Source organism: Ostrea edulis, chromosome 9 (genome assembly GCF_947568905.1).
Source record: "Ostrea edulis chromosome 9, xbOstEdul1.1, whole genome shotgun sequence".
Taxonomy (NCBI): domain Eukaryota; kingdom Metazoa; phylum Mollusca; class Bivalvia; order Ostreida; family Ostreidae; genus Ostrea; species Ostrea edulis.
The window spans coordinates 19527218-19546373 of record NC_079172.1 but is presented as its reverse complement, the minus strand read 5'-3'; the positions used below and the strand labels follow the sequence as shown (position 1 = coordinate 19546373).

Here is a 19156-nt window from a genome sequence, read left to right as displayed (position 1 = left end):
CACCTATCGATCTGTCGGTAGGTAGACCACACATATTGTCCGCTCAATATCTTGAGAGCCATTCACTTGATCGTAACGATATTTCATCTGTATGTTGGTTATGAGTAGAAAAGGACCCTACTGATGTTCAGGTCAGAATGTTAAGGGTAATTTCACTCTGGACATAGGAATATACTGTCCGCTCAATATCTTGAGAACTCTTCGCTTGACAGTTATCAAACTTGGTACACTGGTACATCCTAAGGAATATATGGCCCCTATTGATTTAGAGGTCATATGATCAAAGGTCGAGGGTCAAGCTGGAGACAAGAAGATATTATCCGCTCAATACATTTATCTTGAGAACCCTTTGTGATATACACTTGTACGTTGCCGATGACGTCAAAGGGGCATTAGAGCTCTGTCATTCTGTCACCAAAAATGGAATTCAATGAAAATTGCTCTACATTACATGTTTCGGTAATAACACCAGTATTTGATTATTTCAAACACTTGTTAACCTCAAAGCAGGCATATAAATGTGTAATTTTGGTAATTAAGTAATCATTTAAAAGCCTTTATCTAACATAGTTTTATTGAGTTTCTCCTTTTTTTTTTTTTTTGGGGGGGGGGGGGGTGGTACAAAATGAATGCATTGTGCTGTGTTGATGTTGTCTACATGGGCTACCAGAAGGCCTTTGATTCTGTCCCACACCGAAGATTCGTCGAAAAAGTTTGAGCACATGGAGAGAGGGGAAGAGTGCGGGGATGGATACAAGACGTTCTGAGCGACTGGAGACAAAAAATGGTCCTCAATGACATTCATTCCCAAGACGCGGACGTATCTAGCGGCATCCCTTAGGGTAGTTCTATAGGCCCGTCCCTGTTTGTGATTTCATCAATGACTTGCCAAAAGCTGTGAAATTAGCGGTGAAAGTGTTTGCAGATGATACAAAACTGTACGGGAGAAGTGATATCACTCAAGGCACCCAGAACATGCAAGATGACATGGACCAACTCCAGATGTGGTCAGGCCAATGACAAAAGTGTGCTGTGATGATGTTCGGGACAAAACTCCAGAGGCAACATACCATATGACAGTGAAAGCAGAGGACGGAAGCACCAAAAAAACTAACCTCGGAAGAAACAACAGCAGAAAAGGACCTAGGTGTATGGGTGGAGTGAGTGAACAAGCTGAACTTCGCAGACCATGTAGCACACAGATCTGGGAAGGCAACAAGAAGAGTTGGACTCATCAGAAGATCGTTCGACTACCTAACAGAGGAAGTACTCGTCCAACTGTTCAAGAGTCTGGTGTGGCCTATCCTGGAATATGGACGGTATGTCTGACAACCAAACCAGAAGACACTCTGCAGTGATGTTGAGAGTGTGCAGCGGCGGGTCACAATACTGTTGGGATAACTGAAAAACAAGCCGTACCTAAAAAGACAGAAAACTCTAAGACTTCCAAAACTGGAACACTGTTGATTCAAAGGGGGGGGGGGATGATCGAGGTCTACAAAGTACTTGCACGGATACTGTGGAGTTCAAAGACCAAAGCTGACATTGGCAAATGGAAGGGCACTCCGGGGGCACTCTCTCAAACTGCAGAAGGACAGATACAGACTCGACCTCAGGAGAACGTTTTTGCTCAGAGTGGTAGTAACATGGAACAGCCTCCCCGAGGCAGTTGTGATCGCACCATCGATAGATGCCATCAAACGTCGATTGGACCACCGATGGAAGAACCTGCCTAGCCTGTACAACCCAAAATGCCAAGAGTAGTCACCCAGTCTTGTAAGCCACGCATGGTAATAACAGTCACTGAACTAGTACTATTTCTATGAGGAACCACGAACAGAACACAGGTCTCAAACGTGGAAGACGTCCAATCTGACTAAAGTGCAGACCTATATAATAAAGTACAGACCTATATAATAAAGTACAAACCTATATAATAAAGTACAGACCTATATAATAAAGTACAGTCCTATATAATAAAGTACAGACCTATATAATAAAGTACAGACCTATATTATATATATAATATAGGTATGTACTCTAGTCAGATTGAACTCTAGTCAGATTGTACTTTAGTCAGATTGGGACGACGTCAAGTCAAATATAATGTCAATTCTTATAAAAATGAAAAAAGGGGGTGGCTCTATATAAATCTGCCAACCGTAACAGAAAATTTAATTATAACATAATAACTATATAACATAATAACTATATAACATAATAACTATAACATAATAACTATATAACATAATAACTATAACATAATAACTATAACATAATAACTATGTAACATAATAACTATATAACATAATAACTATATAACATAATAACTATATAACATAATAACTATATAACATAATAACTATAACATAATAACTATATAACATAATAACTATAACATAATAACTATATAACATAATAACTATATAACATAATAACTATAACATAATAACTATATAACTATAACATAATAACTATATAACTATATAACTATAACATAATAACTATATAACATAATAACTATATAACATAATAACTATAACATAATAACTATATAACATAATAACTATATAACATAATAACTATAACATAATAACTATATAACATAAGAACTATATAACATAATAACTATATAACATAATAACTATATAACATAATAACTATAACATAATAACTATATAACATAATAACTATAACATATAAACTTTATAACATAATAACTATAACATAATAACTATATAACATAATAACTATATAACATAATAACTATATAACATAATAACTATATAACTATAACATAATAACTATAACATAATAACTATATAACATAATAACTATATAACATAATAACTATATAACATAATAACTATAACATAATAACTATAACATAATAACTATAACATAATAACTATATAACATAATAACTATATAACATAATAACTATATAACATAATAACTATATAACATAATAACTATAACATAAGAACTATATAACATAAGAACTATATAACATAATAACTATATAACATAATAACTATATAACTATAACATAATAACTTTATAACATAATAACTATATAACATAATAACTATAACATAATAACTATAACATAATAACTATGTAACATAATAACTATATAACATAATAACTATATAACATAATAACTTTATAACATAATAACTATATAACATAATAACTATATAACTATAACATAATAACTTTATAACATAATAACTATATAACATAATAACTATATAACTATAACATAATAACTATAACATAATAACTATATAACATAATAACTATATAACATAATAACTATAACATAATAACTATAACATAATAACTATATAACATAATAACTATATAACATAATAACTATATAACATAATAACTATATAACATAATAACTATATAACATAATAACTATATAACATAATAACTATAACATAATAACTATATAACATAATAACTATATAACATAATAACTATATAACATAATAACTATAACATAATAACTATATAACTATAACATAATAACTATATAACTATATAACTATAACATAATAACTATATAACATAATAACTATATAACATAATAACTATAACATAATAACTATATAACATAATAACTATATAACATAATAACTATAACATAATAACTATATAACATAAGAACTATATAACATAATAACTATATAACATAATAACTATATAACATAATAACTATAACATAATAACTATATAACATAATAACTATAACATATAAACTTTATAACATAATAACTATAACATAATAACTATATAACATAATAACTATATAACATAATAACTATATAACTATAACATAATAACTATAACATAATAACTATATAACATAATAACTATATAACATAATAACTATATAACATAATAACTATAACATAATAACTATAACATAATAACTATAACATAATAACTATATAACATAATAACTATATAACATAATAACTATATAACATAATAACTATATAACATAATAACTATAACATAAGAACTATATAACATTAGAACTATATAGCATAATAACTATATAACATAATAACTATATAACTATAACATAATAACTTTATAACATAATAACTATATAACATAATAACTATAACATAATAACTATAACATAATAACTATGTAACATAATAACTATATAACATAATAACTATATAACATAATAACTTTATAACATAATAACTATATAACATAATAACTATATAACTATAACATAATAACTTTATAACATAATAACTATATAACATAATAACTATATAACTATAACATAATAACTATAACATAATAACTATATAACATAATAACTATATAACATAATAACTATAACATAATAACTATAACATAATAACTATAACATAATAACTATAACATAATAACTATATAACATAATAACTATATAACTATAACATAATAACTATAACATAATAACTATATAACATAATAACTATATAACATAATAACTATATAACATAATAACTATATAACATAATAACTATATAACATAATAACTATAACATAATAACTATGTAACATAATAACTATAACATATAAACTTTATAACATAATAACTATAACATAATAACTATATAACATAATAACTATATAACATAATAACTATATAACTATAACATAATAACTATAACATAATAACTATATAACATAATAACTATAACATAATAACTATATAACATAATAACTATATAACATAATAACTATAACATAATAACTATATAACATAATAACTATATAACATAATAACTATAACATAATAACTATATAACATAATAACTATAACATAATAACTATATAACATAAGAACTATATAACATAATAACTATAACATAATAACTATAACATAATAACTATATAACATAATAACTATAACATAATAACTATATAACATAATAACTATATAACATAATAACTATATAACATAATAACTATAACATAATAACTATATAACATAATAACTATATAACATAATAACTATATAACTATAACATAATAACTATAACATAATAACTATAACATAATAACTATAACATAATAACTACATAACATAAGAACTATATAACATAATAACTATAACATAATAACTATATAACATAATAACTATATAACATAATAACTATATAACATAATAACTATAACATAATAACTTTATAACATAATAACTATAACATAATAACTATATAACATAATAACTATAACATAATAACTATATAACATAATAACTATAACATAATAACTATATAACATAATAATTATAACATAATAACTATGTAACATAATAACTATATAACATAATAACTATATAACATAATAACTATAACATAATAACTATATAACATAATAACTATATAACATAATAACTATAACATAATAACTATAACATAATAACTATATAACATAATAACTATATAACATAATAACTATATAACATAATAACTATAACATAATAACTATATAACATAATAACTATATAACATAATAACTATATAACATAATAACTATAACATAATAACTATATAACATAATAACTATATAACTATAACATAATAACTATAAAATAATAACTATATAACATAATAACTATATAACATAATAACTATATAACATAATAACTATAACATAATAACTATATAACATAATAACTATATAACATAATAACTATATAACATAATAACTATAACATAATAACTATAACATAATAACTATATAACATAAGAACTATATAACATAATAACTATATAACATAATAACTATATAACATCATAACTATATAACATCATAACTATATAACATCATAACTATATAACATAATAACTATATAACATAATAACTATATAACATAATAACTATCTAACATAATAACTATATAACATAATAACTATATAATATAATAACTATATAACATAATAACTATCTAACATAATAACTATATAACATAATAACTATCTAACATAATAACTATATAACATAATAACTATAACATAATAACTATATAACATAATAACTATCTAACATAATAACTATAACATAATAACTATATAACATAAGAACTATATAACATAATAACTATAACATAATAACTATATAACATAATAACTATATAACATAATAACTATAACATAATAACTATAACATAATAACTATGTAACATAATAACTATATAACATAATAACTATATAACATAATAACTATAACATAATAACTATATAACATAATAACTATAACATAATAACTATATAACATAAGAACTATATAACATAATAACTATAACATAATAACTATAACATAATAACTATATAACATAATAACTATAACATAATAACTATATAACATAATAACTTTATAACATAATAACTATATAACATAATAACTATATAACATAATAACTATATAACATAATAACTTTATAACATAATAACTATATAACATAATAACTATAACATAATAACTATATAACATAATAACTATATAACATAATAACTATATAACATAATAACTATATAACATAATAACTATATAATATAATAACTATATAACATAATAACTATATAATATAATAACTATAACATAATAACTATATAATATAATAACTATAACATAATAACTATATAACATAATAACTATATAACATAATAACTATATAACATAATAACTATATAACATAATAACTATATAACATAATAACTATATAACATAATAACTATATAACATAATAACTATATAACATAATAACTATAACATAATAACTATATAATATAATAACTATAACATAATAACTATATAACATAATAACTATATAACATAATAACTATATAACATAATAACTATAACATAATAACTATATAACATAAGAACTATATAACATAATAACTATAACATAATAACTATATAACATAATAACTATAACATAATAACTATAACATAATAACTATATAACTATAACATAATAACTATATAACATAATAACTATATAACATAAGAACTATATAACATAATAACTATAACATAATAACTATATAACATAATAACTATAACATAATAACTATAACATAATAACTATATAACTATAACATAATAACTATATAACTATATAACTATAACATAATAACTATATAACATAATAACTATATAACATAAGAACTATATAACATAATAACTATATAACATAATAACTATAACATAATAACTATATAACATAATAACTATATAACATAATAACTATATAACATAATAACTATAACATAATAACTATAACATAATAACTATATAACATAATAACTATATAACATAAGAACTATATAACATAAGAACTATATAACATAAGAACTATATAACATAATAACTATAACATAATAACTATATAACATAATAACTATATAACATAATAACTATAACATAATAACTATAACATAATAACTATATAACATAATAACTATATAACATAATAACTATATAACATAATAACTATATAACATAATAACTATAACATAATAACTATATAACATAATAACTATATAACATAATAACTATATAACATAATAACTATATAATATAATAACTATAACATGCTAGAGAATTCTCGGAATAATCAAAGAACAGTTTTAAATAGCAGTTTTCAAGAACTGTGGTGACCCCCCCCCCCTTTTTTTTTTCTTTCTTTTTCCAATGGAAAACATTCTGAGTACTCATAGGCGTAGCTTGGGTTCGAATATTACCGAGGCAGGGGGTCAGCTATCGACATTTTAACAACGTAAAAGGTGGGGTTTTTTTTTTTACCGAGGCAGCTGCCTCGGTTGCCTCAATGGAAGCTACGCCACTGGTACTTAGTGGTAAACATTCTGAGTACTTAGTTCCCATTTCTATTCTGTAATCCATATTTCAGATCCGTTGTAATCCTTGCGGTTGATTTCATGGTACATGTATATAATTTAAAACTTGGTCTGGGAGATTATTGACTCCAGGTATATACAAGTTTCATTTGATTGCATAATTTTGCGCTTTTTTTCCGTTAGACCGTTAGACTGGGTCGGTGTAATGACCTGATAAGTGTAATGTCCTGATTGACCTGATGGGGCAATACCGTTAGAGTCATTTAAAACCACAACTACAGTATCAGGTCATAATACAGTACCCAAAATGATCGCCGTAAATAAAAGAAATTAGGCTGTAGTGTACTTCGGTTGAATTTGCTTGGAACCAATATGCTTGGAACACACAGAAAAAAAATCTGTTCTTTGGAACGAGTTATTTTGATACCGAAGTGTTTTAAGAACGATTTAATGAAGGGGCGGGAAAAACTGTGGAGTCAGAGAAAATTTGAAAGATGTAGAATTTTTACCATTTTGGTGAGGAATTTTCATTGCAGGATGAATTTTAATATTTTTGTAGTTTAAATGGTATGTATGTTGCAGTTGTTTTTACTGATGAGTCTTTGAACAGCGTATGAAATATTGAAAACAAAGAAAATGACAGATTCGTTTGTGATGTTGGGAGTTGGTGTTTGTTTGGTATAATTTTCTGTCAGGTTTAATGGCACTAACAGAAATGTTCGACACTCGTCATGTTTAATCACAGGGACTTGCTCCCATTAAAAGAGAATGTAAAACATGCTATATTGAACAGGTTGGGAACACTTCCCCTATAGCGAGATATTCTCGCTAAAACGCGATGATCCCTCTCTAGCGAGAATAAATATATCCCGTACAACCGAGAAAAACACCCGCGGAGTACATCTTTTCGTGATTCACGTGAAAAGAAGAAAAAGTGCTAAAATGTCTGATACTTCTGCAAATATATGAATCAAAACAAAAACACTCACAATGTGTATTGGATTTCAGACTGCTTCCCTCTTACACAGCAACTTTGATATGCAATTTCATGACTATGTTGTCAATTTCATAGAAACAATTCGCATCATGTTGAGTGCGTGTTGCACTTATTCAGCATTGCACGGGATTTGCCATTCTTTACAATAAAAACGCCAAAACAACCTGAAACAGTCCGTTCTACTGAGTCATGTGAAAATAATCCCTCTGACATGTACCTCACAAATCCGCTCCCCACATGGTTAATTTACTGGGACTCGCAAAAAGGACAACTGTGCTGTGAAATGAAAGTACATCTCGCATCGACGTTGCACACGCATGACTTCCCATGCATTTAATGATTGTCTTACAAAATCCTGTTTATTTGCGGTGATTTTTCAAAAGGGTCCTGTGGCTTTCTAACTGGGAAAAGCTAGTCATTATTGTAACTATGCTTAATATGTCAAACAACAAATCAAATTTAAGTCATTCTTTTATTAAGACATATTTTTAACTTTCTTTTCTTTAAACTCTTCAATTTTTTTATTATTCTTTCTAAATCATCAATAATTGATGCGCGTCTTTGTCATGCCGTACATAAACCATTCACATTAAACTTATTTTTTAACAAATACGTTTTTCGTCAATTTTTATAATTGGTGAATGTGCAAATTAAATTGGGAAAAAATTGGTGATTTTTGGGTGGGGAAAGGGCCGATATTCGGACCTAAAGTGGGTCTTTAAACAGTGTTTAAAATTGGTTTAAAATTTGGTACAGATCACAGGTCTATGCCAAAACAAGATGACATAGACCTCAACGAATGGGCATAGACTGCAACATTGAAAAAACAACAACACAAATTTAAAACATTATTATTAACTTCTAATGTACTTAGAAAGCATATTTTCTTTCCATATCCATATCAATGTCCTCCTTCCTCATACCGCTTATCAGACGTTGACTTTTGGGATAATTATCTATTGCTTTAAACCTAGAAGATCGGCATAGACAATTTGGTCCATCCCAATACACCAGTTTCGAGATACGAACTCTTCTGTATAGGAGGTGCATTCATTGGAACTTTGAATGACTAAGTGGGACAGAGTGGACCTACAGTCAGGAAGTAAGATGATGAAATGTATTAAAAGCAGCTTCTCTTTTAATATGTAAATGTGGGAAATGCATTATGCTATCGAAAGAAATGTTTTACTAAAGTAGAAACATAAAAACAATGTCATATTTGCTAGTAATGTCTTAGATATGGTACTTATGACCAACAAAATAACGTGATATGATAAGAATTCTATGTATTTAATTACTCCCTAAATACTTATAACTTACTTAGTTTGTGTATCAGTCGAATTCGGGTGATCTAACAGTGTATGAGAAACTTACTGAGTACATTCACTTACGCAGTGATGAATATTAGTCCCACTCCCGCGTGTAAACAAATTGTTTCGTGCCTCACTATGTAAGAGAATTATTCAAAGGGAAATAACTCGGGTGTATCTCAAAACCAGCGTATTAGGGGTGAATCAATATATCGAAATGTACCGGTATACGTCTGTCCAGCAATATTCAATACGGTGTTTCGACAATATGATACGATATAATGTCGGGTTTAAAAATAGCCCTTTTAATAGTCGGGATCGAAATTCATAAATGGCTTCTAACAGGAACACGATTCCTCAGACTTTAAATACAGTCTTCGACGTTAACCAGTGGCCCGAGGCCAGTAAAATCGGGATCGGGCTTCTTAAAATATTAAACCCAGGAGTCCGGCGGGCCTGTAAATGTTTTCTTATATGTTCTGTATATATTACAAATAAAGCGTGAGCTTGACTCAGACTAAATGTCATGACTTAGTTGTAAAATTTCGCATAGAAAAACGATCAACCATGCTGCCTTTTCTGAAGTATAGGGAGGGGGCTCGTCCGGGAAATTCAAAACCACCCAAGCGTATTTCATAATCAAAACCATCTGATAAAAAAACCAAAAAAAAACCTGTCGTACGAGGAGAAACGAGCGAAAATTCATGCCCCATTGGACCGAGGGTAGGCCTTGGCTAACATTTGATTCTGGAGAAAACAAAATGTTTTGTACGCAGTGTATACAAAACAAAGTTGAACAGAGCTGCTGATGTAATGTATCTGCGAGATTAATATGTTGAAAAATAAAATAAGACAATCCTTTTAATGTCAGTTGTTCTCTAACTATGATCATCTTGACCTGTATTTTCCTACAGTAGAACATGCATGTATCTATAATGTAGAATCAGCAAATGACATGTGGTCAAATTAGAAAAAAACATTTTGGGCCTGTAAAATATTGTTCGGGCTTGCACAATTATTATACTGGGAGGCCCGAAGGGCCTGTGCTTTACAAAGTTTTTCGTGAAGACTGTAAATACCCGCTTTACATTGTGACACATCAGAGATTTCTCAGACTTTAATCCTCGCTTTTACATTGTGACATTAGAGATTCCTCAGACTTTCATTAATACCTGCTTTTTACATTGTGACACATCGGAGATTCCTCAGACTTTAATCCACGCTTTTGCATTGTGACATTGGAGTTTCCTCAGACTTTAATTGTCATTGTTTGTTTTGTTATGAAATATTAAACCATTTTTATTTTGATATTTTACTTCAGAAAATGCTTAACTACATTGTAAATCCAATATATCGGATATCGCATCATAAAATATTGTATCGTATCAGAAAATCTTGAGCAATACACACCCCTAATCCCAATTACGACTGGCATAGACCGGTGTCATTTGACATAGACTCAGTCTATGGTTAATTTCGAACACCGTTTAAAAATCACTGATTTGTAATATTCAACAATATTCAAAGCGAGTTGAATTACTAATAAAGGAACTAAAGGGTTTTTTTTTTGTAGTGTCAAAATTCATTTAAGGAATGAAAGGAATATTTGCACTTACTTTATACAATGTGAAATAATTTGGTCATTTGTGCAGTATAAACCATGAAACATTACTCATTTCATTTGTTGTAACCATGTCTGATATAAAATACTGATTATTTGAATTTGAGCTTTATATGTAAAATGAGTAGAAGTTACTTTCACTCCTTAAAATTTAATGTAGTAAAATAGAATTGATGTAATTTGATAAATCATTATAAATAGAATATTTAGAATTTCGTATGACACAAAGTGATCTTGTATGGCAATGAAATGGAAACGGGGAAGCCCAAGGTATTGTGACATAATTCCTAGGACAACATAATATGGCATGACTAAACGGCAATTTTATGTGTTCGATGTAAAGAATATTTTGTACATATTATGCGTATATGGTATATGAATTTTGTAAACATTTAAAGCAGCAATGGATGATTTTCCCCTCAGAAATTTATACAATATGGCTACACCATACCAGAACATACTGGCAGGAACCGCCGGTGTTCACCCAATCCTGCAGCAGATAGACCAGCTCAATGCTTTGTACACAACCATCACTCCAACAGCCACAGGGACGGCGTCGTCCGCCGAAAGTAAAGAGAATGAGGAACTTGTCAAGATGCAAGATGATGGAGTACAGGAAGCAGTGAGGTATGGCGTTGTGTAGGATTATCTCCTCTAAAGGTCTTTAGTATGTCGTCGTGAAAATGCGTTAAATGTGATCCCGAGGAGATTCTGTCCTTGTTTGTTTCATTTTATTAGTGGATTGAATTTGCAAGTTGCATATAACGCAAATGACGCTGTATAGAATTTTATATACACTACTCTTATGAAAATGTAAAGTTTTTGAACCTGACTTGTTTAATATTTCAGTTCAGAGGTTTTCTCAGTATACCAGCACAAAGAGATCGTAAAAGGCTGCTGTCGACATCCTGGTGACATCGTGGAGGCGGGTCCTCTAGCAGTAAGTTAACAGGTCTATGTGATCCTGGTGACATCGTGGAGGCGGGTCCTCTAGCAGTAAGTTAACAGGTCTATGTGATCCTGGTGACATCGTGGAGGCGGGTCCTCTAGCAGTAAGTTAACAGGTCTATGTGATCCTGGTGACATCGTGGAGGCGGGTCCTCTAGCAGTAAGTTAACAGGTCTATGTGATCCTGGTGACATCGTGGAGGCGGGTCCTCTAGCAGTAAGTTCACAGGTCTATGTGATCCTGGTGACATCGTGGAGGCGGGTCCTCTAGCAGTAAGTTAACAGGTCTATGTGATCCTGGTGACATCGTGGAGGCGGGTCCTCTAGCAGTAAGTTCACAGGTCTATGTGATCCTGGTGACATCGTGGAGGCAGGTCCTCTAGCAGTAAGTTCACAGGTCTATGTGATCCTGGTGACATCGTGGAGGCGGGTCCTCTAGCAGTAAGTTCACAGGTCTATGTGATCCTGGTGACATCGTGGAGGCGGGTCCTCTAGCAGTAAGTTAACAGGTCTATGTGATCCTGGTGACATCGTGGAGGCGGGTCCTCTAGCAGTAAGTTAACAGGTCTATGTGATCACATGAGGAAGTGAATGTGGTGATGCCTATTTGTTGGCTTATATAAAAATTTTCATTTCCAATGTTTTTGAAATCTTTACTGATTGTAATGATAGCCATTTCCTCATGAATCGTACTTCATTTTTTAAAAATACGTCAGGGTATGAACGGTGCTTCATGTCGGCTTATTTTTCATGAAGTGCTAGCGTGCTTTATGAAGTCTGTCCATGTGAAACGTCTCAGCTTATACTCTCGTGTATTTTCACAAATGAAATTTATTTCTCAACTGTCCATTAGTTGAATGACAGACTGTCAGCAAAGCAGTTTTCCATGAATGATTACCTTCTTGGGTAACATTTTGAGTTTTTCAGTGTCAGGTACTTACAATTCAGTGTTGGCCCTGAGACCTGAATTTAATTCCCAGCAAGCATTTGTTTGTCAATTTTCTCCCAATTACAGTAACTGGCACTGAGGTGATAGAGATGAAGAATTTAAATCCTTCTCATTTAGGAGGTATACTACATTGTCATAATGGCTGACTTCCTTTTAAAACACGGATGAAAATATAGATATCAGCAGTATTTGTATATTCCTTTTAGATTTAATTTGAGTAGATTGCAAGTTCATGTCCAGCAGGGGTTTTCAATTTTTTCAGATTACTTTCTATGAAAATTACATTTTTTTGACTAAATAAAGTAAATCTGAAAGTTTCAATTTCAAAATAGTGTTGTATACATCCTTCACTTTTCATCCCTATCAAATTTCTCTGGTGTAGTATTCCTCCTTAAATGAAGCTTGATACAGATGTACATGTAGAATATGTTGTCGGGCTGACATGTATAATTTTTTTTTATTCTGACATGTATGCTGTCGTTTAGGCCTTAAGTCAGCCAGACCCTCTATACCCATTGACGGATTCTATGCCAGAGGAGGTGATACAGGGCGGAAAACTCAGCAGTCTGCAGTTGGAGGGAGTGTTGTATGCTGTAGGTATTTAGTAGTTACATAGTACAATTAAAACTCTTCAGTACCGGCCAGCTGTTGGGCTGAAGAAAATAGCCGGTTAAGAGCAGTGTACAGTTTTATTGAACATTGACACCCCAAATCTGATGATGAGTTATGCCCCTTTTTGCAAGGCTTATACTGTCCCTAGTACTGTTGACTACCATTGCTGTTGGTTGTCTATTGATGACTACCATTGCTGTTGGTTGTTTATTGATGACTACCATTGCTGTTGGTTGTCTAATGATGATTATTGTCTTTTGAGAAAACTTACTAAGACATCTAATTCTGTACATACCATTTAAAGGGAAAAAAACCAAAACAACAATTATTGGCTTACCATTTCCTTCAGGAGTACTATGAATATACATGTACAACAAATTATTTGCAAAATATATCTATGCTTACTTTAAAAAATATTCGGTAAATGGACTAAATGTACTTTGTTCTTAATCTGTAGTTTGCCAAAACTGTGAGCTGACTGTTACTTGTAACTGCATACAACCAGAATAAATTTGTAGGATAGGTACAAGGATTTTTTTTTTTTAAATCTGGATCTTACAAAATTACAAACACTGGAGGGTGGGGATTAAAGTGGCTGATTTCCATTTTTCTAGGCCTGCTAGTTTTAAAAGAATTTCTGTTTAAAGAATGTATAAAGCTTTTGCTAGGACTTTGTAAAATCGACTAATTGCTAGGAGGAATGTGTATTCAGGGAGGGGAGGGAGTAGTATTGAGGGGTTTCACTGTACATGTATATAAAAAAAAAAATCAGTAGTCTGATTAAAAAAAAAAAAAGTAGACAATTTCTTTCTTGTTGCTTAATTTTTAACATCTTGACCAATGTACACTTGCATTTGTATATTTGCTTATACTCATTTGAAGCAAAAAGGTTTACTGTGAACAAAATACTTTTAGAATATTTTTTTTCTTGAATGCATATACATGCTTAAATTGCTTTGAGAGTTTAGACTCGCATTATCAAGGGGGGGGGGGGGGGGGGGGGGGGGGGGAATTTCTTGTGTAATGAAAAAATGTATCTTACAGAGTTATAAAGAGCTTCCAAAAGTTGGTTTCAATATGCTGGTTTACAAAGGTGGAATAAAGTTCTGGCAGAAAGTTTCAAAAATCCGACTTTGTGAAGGTCAAGCATGATTGTTGTGTTTGTGCTACACGGTATTGTTAGGTGAAGAAAAGTTATAATGTGAGTGCTGTTTATGTAGTGTCAGCAACATCTGAGGATTTTACCCAGCGGACAAAGAGCAGGCTTCTTTATTGGCGATGCGGCAGGTGTTGGAAAAGGAAGACAGGTTAGTCAGCATTTCCTCAGGCTCATGTTTAATTTATGTTACTCATGCTCTGTAAGTAAATATTAAATATTAGATATGTTGTGTGTTTTGTACATCATTGTAAAGTTGTGTATTCATTAATGAACTGTCACCTTCAGATTGCTGGAATTATTTTTGACAACTATGCCAGAGGAAGGACGAAGCACATATGGTTCACAATTTCCTCGGACTTGATTGTAGACAGCAGAAGGTAATTAAAACTTGATTGTAGACAGTAGAAGGTAATTAAAACTTGATTGTAGACAGCAGAAGGTAATTAAAACTTGATTGTAGACAGCAGAAGGTAATTAATACTTGATCGTAGACAGTAGAAGGTAATTAAAACTTGATTGTAGACAGCAGAAGGTAATTAAAACTTGATTGTAGACAGCAGAAGGTAATTAATACTTGATCGTAGACAGTAGAAGGTAATTAAAACTTGATTGTAGACAGCAGAAGGTAATTAAAACTTGATTGTAGACAGCAGAAGGTAATTAATACTTGATCATAGACAGTAGAAGGTAATTAATACTTGATTGTAGACAGTAGAAGGTAATTCATACTTGTTCGTAAACAGTAGAAGGTAATTAATACTTGATCGTAGACAGTAGAAGGTAATTAATACTTGATTGTAGACAGTAGAAGGTAATTAATACTTGATCGTAGACAGTAGAAGGTAATTAATACTTGATTGTAGACAGCAGAAGGTAATTAATACTTGATTGTAGACAGCAGAAGGTAATTAATACTTGATCTTAGACAGTAGAAGGTAATTAATACTTGATTGTAGACAGCAGAGGGTAATTAATACTTGATTGTAGACAGCAGAAGGTAATTAATACTTGATTGTAGACAGTAGAAGGTAATTAATACTTGATTGTAGACAGTAGAAGGTAATCAATACTTGATCGTAGACAGCAGAAGGTAATTAATACTTGAATGTAGACAGTAGAAGGTAATTAATACTTGTTCGTAGACAGTAGAAGGTAATTAATACTTGATTGTAGACAGTAGAAGGTAATCTCTTCTGAGATTCCTGTTTTTATGCACCTGTCACTGTGGCCAGTTTGGAATTTCAATTGACAGCATCACAATTTGTGGCTGTAAGCATGCAAATGCACTGTATATATATGTCTGTAGATATGTATAGTGCACAGATACAGTGTAGATGCAGACAGGCATATCATGTAGATTAATTGTGCACTTTTTAAAAAAAAACTATTATACAGAACTATAAAGTAGAATTATTTCTTTGTGTTATTTAACAATATAAGAGACTTGAACTAGAATTTTCTTTGTGAATGTGTGGCTGTATAGTAGTATGTATGTTCTGATTACAGAGATTTGTATGTTCTGATTACAGAGAGTTGTATGTTCTGATTACAGAGATTAGTCTGTTCTGATTACAGAGATTAGTATGTTCTGATTACAGAGATTAGTATGTTCTGATTACAGAGATTAGTCTGTTCTGATAACAGAGATTTGTATGTTCTGATTACAGAGATATGTATGTTCTGATTACAGAGATTAGTATGTTCTGATTACAGAGATTTGTATGTTCTGATAACAGAGATTAGTATGTTCTGATTACAGAGATTTGTATGTTCTGATTACAGAGATTTGTATGTTCTGATAACAGAGATTTGTATGTTCTGATTACAGAGATTTGTATGTTCTGATAACAGAGATATGTATGTTCTGATTACAGAGATATGTATGTTCTGATTACAGAGATATGTATGTTATGATTACAGAGATTAGTATGTTCTTATTACAGAGATTTGTATGTTCTGATTACAGAGATTAGTATGTTCTGATTACAGAGATTTGTATGTTCTGATTACAGAGATATGTATGTTCTGATTACAGAGATTAGTCTGTTCTGATTACAGAGATTAGTCTGTTCTGATTACAGAGATTAGTCTGTTCTGATTACAGAGATTTGTATGTTCTGATTACAGAGATATGTATGTTCTGATTACAGAGATTAGTATGTTCTGATTACAGAGATTAGTCTGTTCTGATTACAGAGATTAGTCTGTTCTGATTACAGAGGTATGTATGTTCTGATTACAGAGATTAGTATGTTCTGAATGCAGAGATTTGTATGTTCTAATTACAGAGATTTGTATGTTCTGATTACAGAGATTTGTATGTTCTGATTACAGAGATTAGTCTGTTCTAATTACAGAGATTAAGTCTGTTCTGATTACAGAGATTTGTATGTTCTGATTACAGAGATTAGTCTGTTCTGATTACAGAGATTTGTATGTTCTGATTACAGAGATTAGTCTCTTCTGATTACAGAGATTAGTCTCTTCTGATTACAGAGAGTTGTATGTTCTGATTACAGAGATTAGTATGTTCTGATTACAGAGATTTGTCTGTTCTGATTACAGAGATTAGTATGTTCTGATTACAGAGGTATGTATGTTCTGATTACAGAGATTTGTATGTTCTGATCACAGAGATTTGTATGTTCTGATCACAGAGATATGTATGTTCTGATTACAGAGATTTGTATGTTCTGATTACAGAGAGTTGTATGTTCTGATTACAGAGGTATGTATGTTCTGATTACAGAGATTTGTATGTTCTGATCACAGAGATTTGTATGTTCTGATCACAGAGATATGTATGTTCTGATTACAGAGATTTGTATGTTCTGATTACAGAGAGTTGTATGTTCTGATTACAGAGATTAGTCTGTTCTGATTACAGAGATTTATATGTTCTAATTACAGAGATTTGTATGTTCTGATTACAGAGATTAGTCTGTTCTGATTACAGAGATTAGTCTGTTCTAATTACAGAGATTAGTCTGTTCTGATTACAGAGATTTGTATGTTCTGATTACAGAGATTAGTCTGTTCTGATTACAGAGATTTGTATGTTCTGATTACAGAGATTAGTCTGTTCTGATTACAGAGATTAGTCTGTTCTGATTACAGAGATTTGTATGTTCTGATTACAGAGATTAGTCTCTTCTGATTACAGAGATTTGTATGTTCTGATTACAGAGATTAGTCTCTTCTGATTACAGAGATTAGTCTCTTCTGATTACAGAGAGTTGTATGTTCTGATTACAGAGATTAGTATGTTCTGATTACAGAGATTTGTCTGTTCTGATTACAGAGATTAGTATGTTCTGATTACAGAGGTATGTATGTTCTGATTACAGATATTTGTATGTTCTGATTACAGAGATTTGTATGTTCTGATTACAGAGATATGTATGTTCTGATTACAGAGATTTGTATGTTCTGATTACAGAGAGTTGTATGTTCTGATTACAGAGATATGTATGTTCTGATTACAGAGATATGTATGTTCTGATTACAGAGATTTGTCTGACATTGGCTGCCACATCCGAGTTATTGATGGTTGTCAGGAATTGGACCGAGAAACTAGGTACACGGTTACTACTATACATAAACGTTTTTAGGTTACCCAAGTCACTTGGGTGATCTACATATATTGCTATTGGTCTGCGCCGCCTGCCGTTG

The 19156-nt window shown here is 30.1% G+C and overlaps 1 protein-coding gene across 3 annotated transcripts in view; it reads left to right on the top strand.

Annotated features, from left to right (window-relative positions):
* Positions 1–8314: 8314 nt before the first annotated feature.
* Positions 8315–19156, top strand: part of LOC125657799 (uncharacterized) — a 74600-nt gene continuing 63758 nt past the window's right edge. For 2 of the 3 annotated variants that reach the window (XM_056148752.1, XM_056148750.1), the window contains exons 1-7: positions 8315–8405; positions 12241–12444; positions 12667–12757; positions 14199–14306; positions 15546–15632; positions 15770–15861; positions 18993–19061. In XM_056148752.1, coding sequence (XP_056004727.1) covers positions 12254–12444; positions 12667–12757; positions 14199–14306; positions 15546–15632; positions 15770–15861; positions 18993–19061 — 638 coding nt within the window. In that variant the 5' untranslated portion in view covers positions 8315–8405; positions 12241–12253. Of the gene's footprint in view, positions 8406–9897; positions 9989–12240; positions 12445–12666; positions 12758–14198; positions 14307–15545; positions 15633–15769; positions 15862–18992; positions 19062–19156 lie in introns of those variants that run through there. The other variant, XM_056148751.1, reaches the window with a different exon arrangement.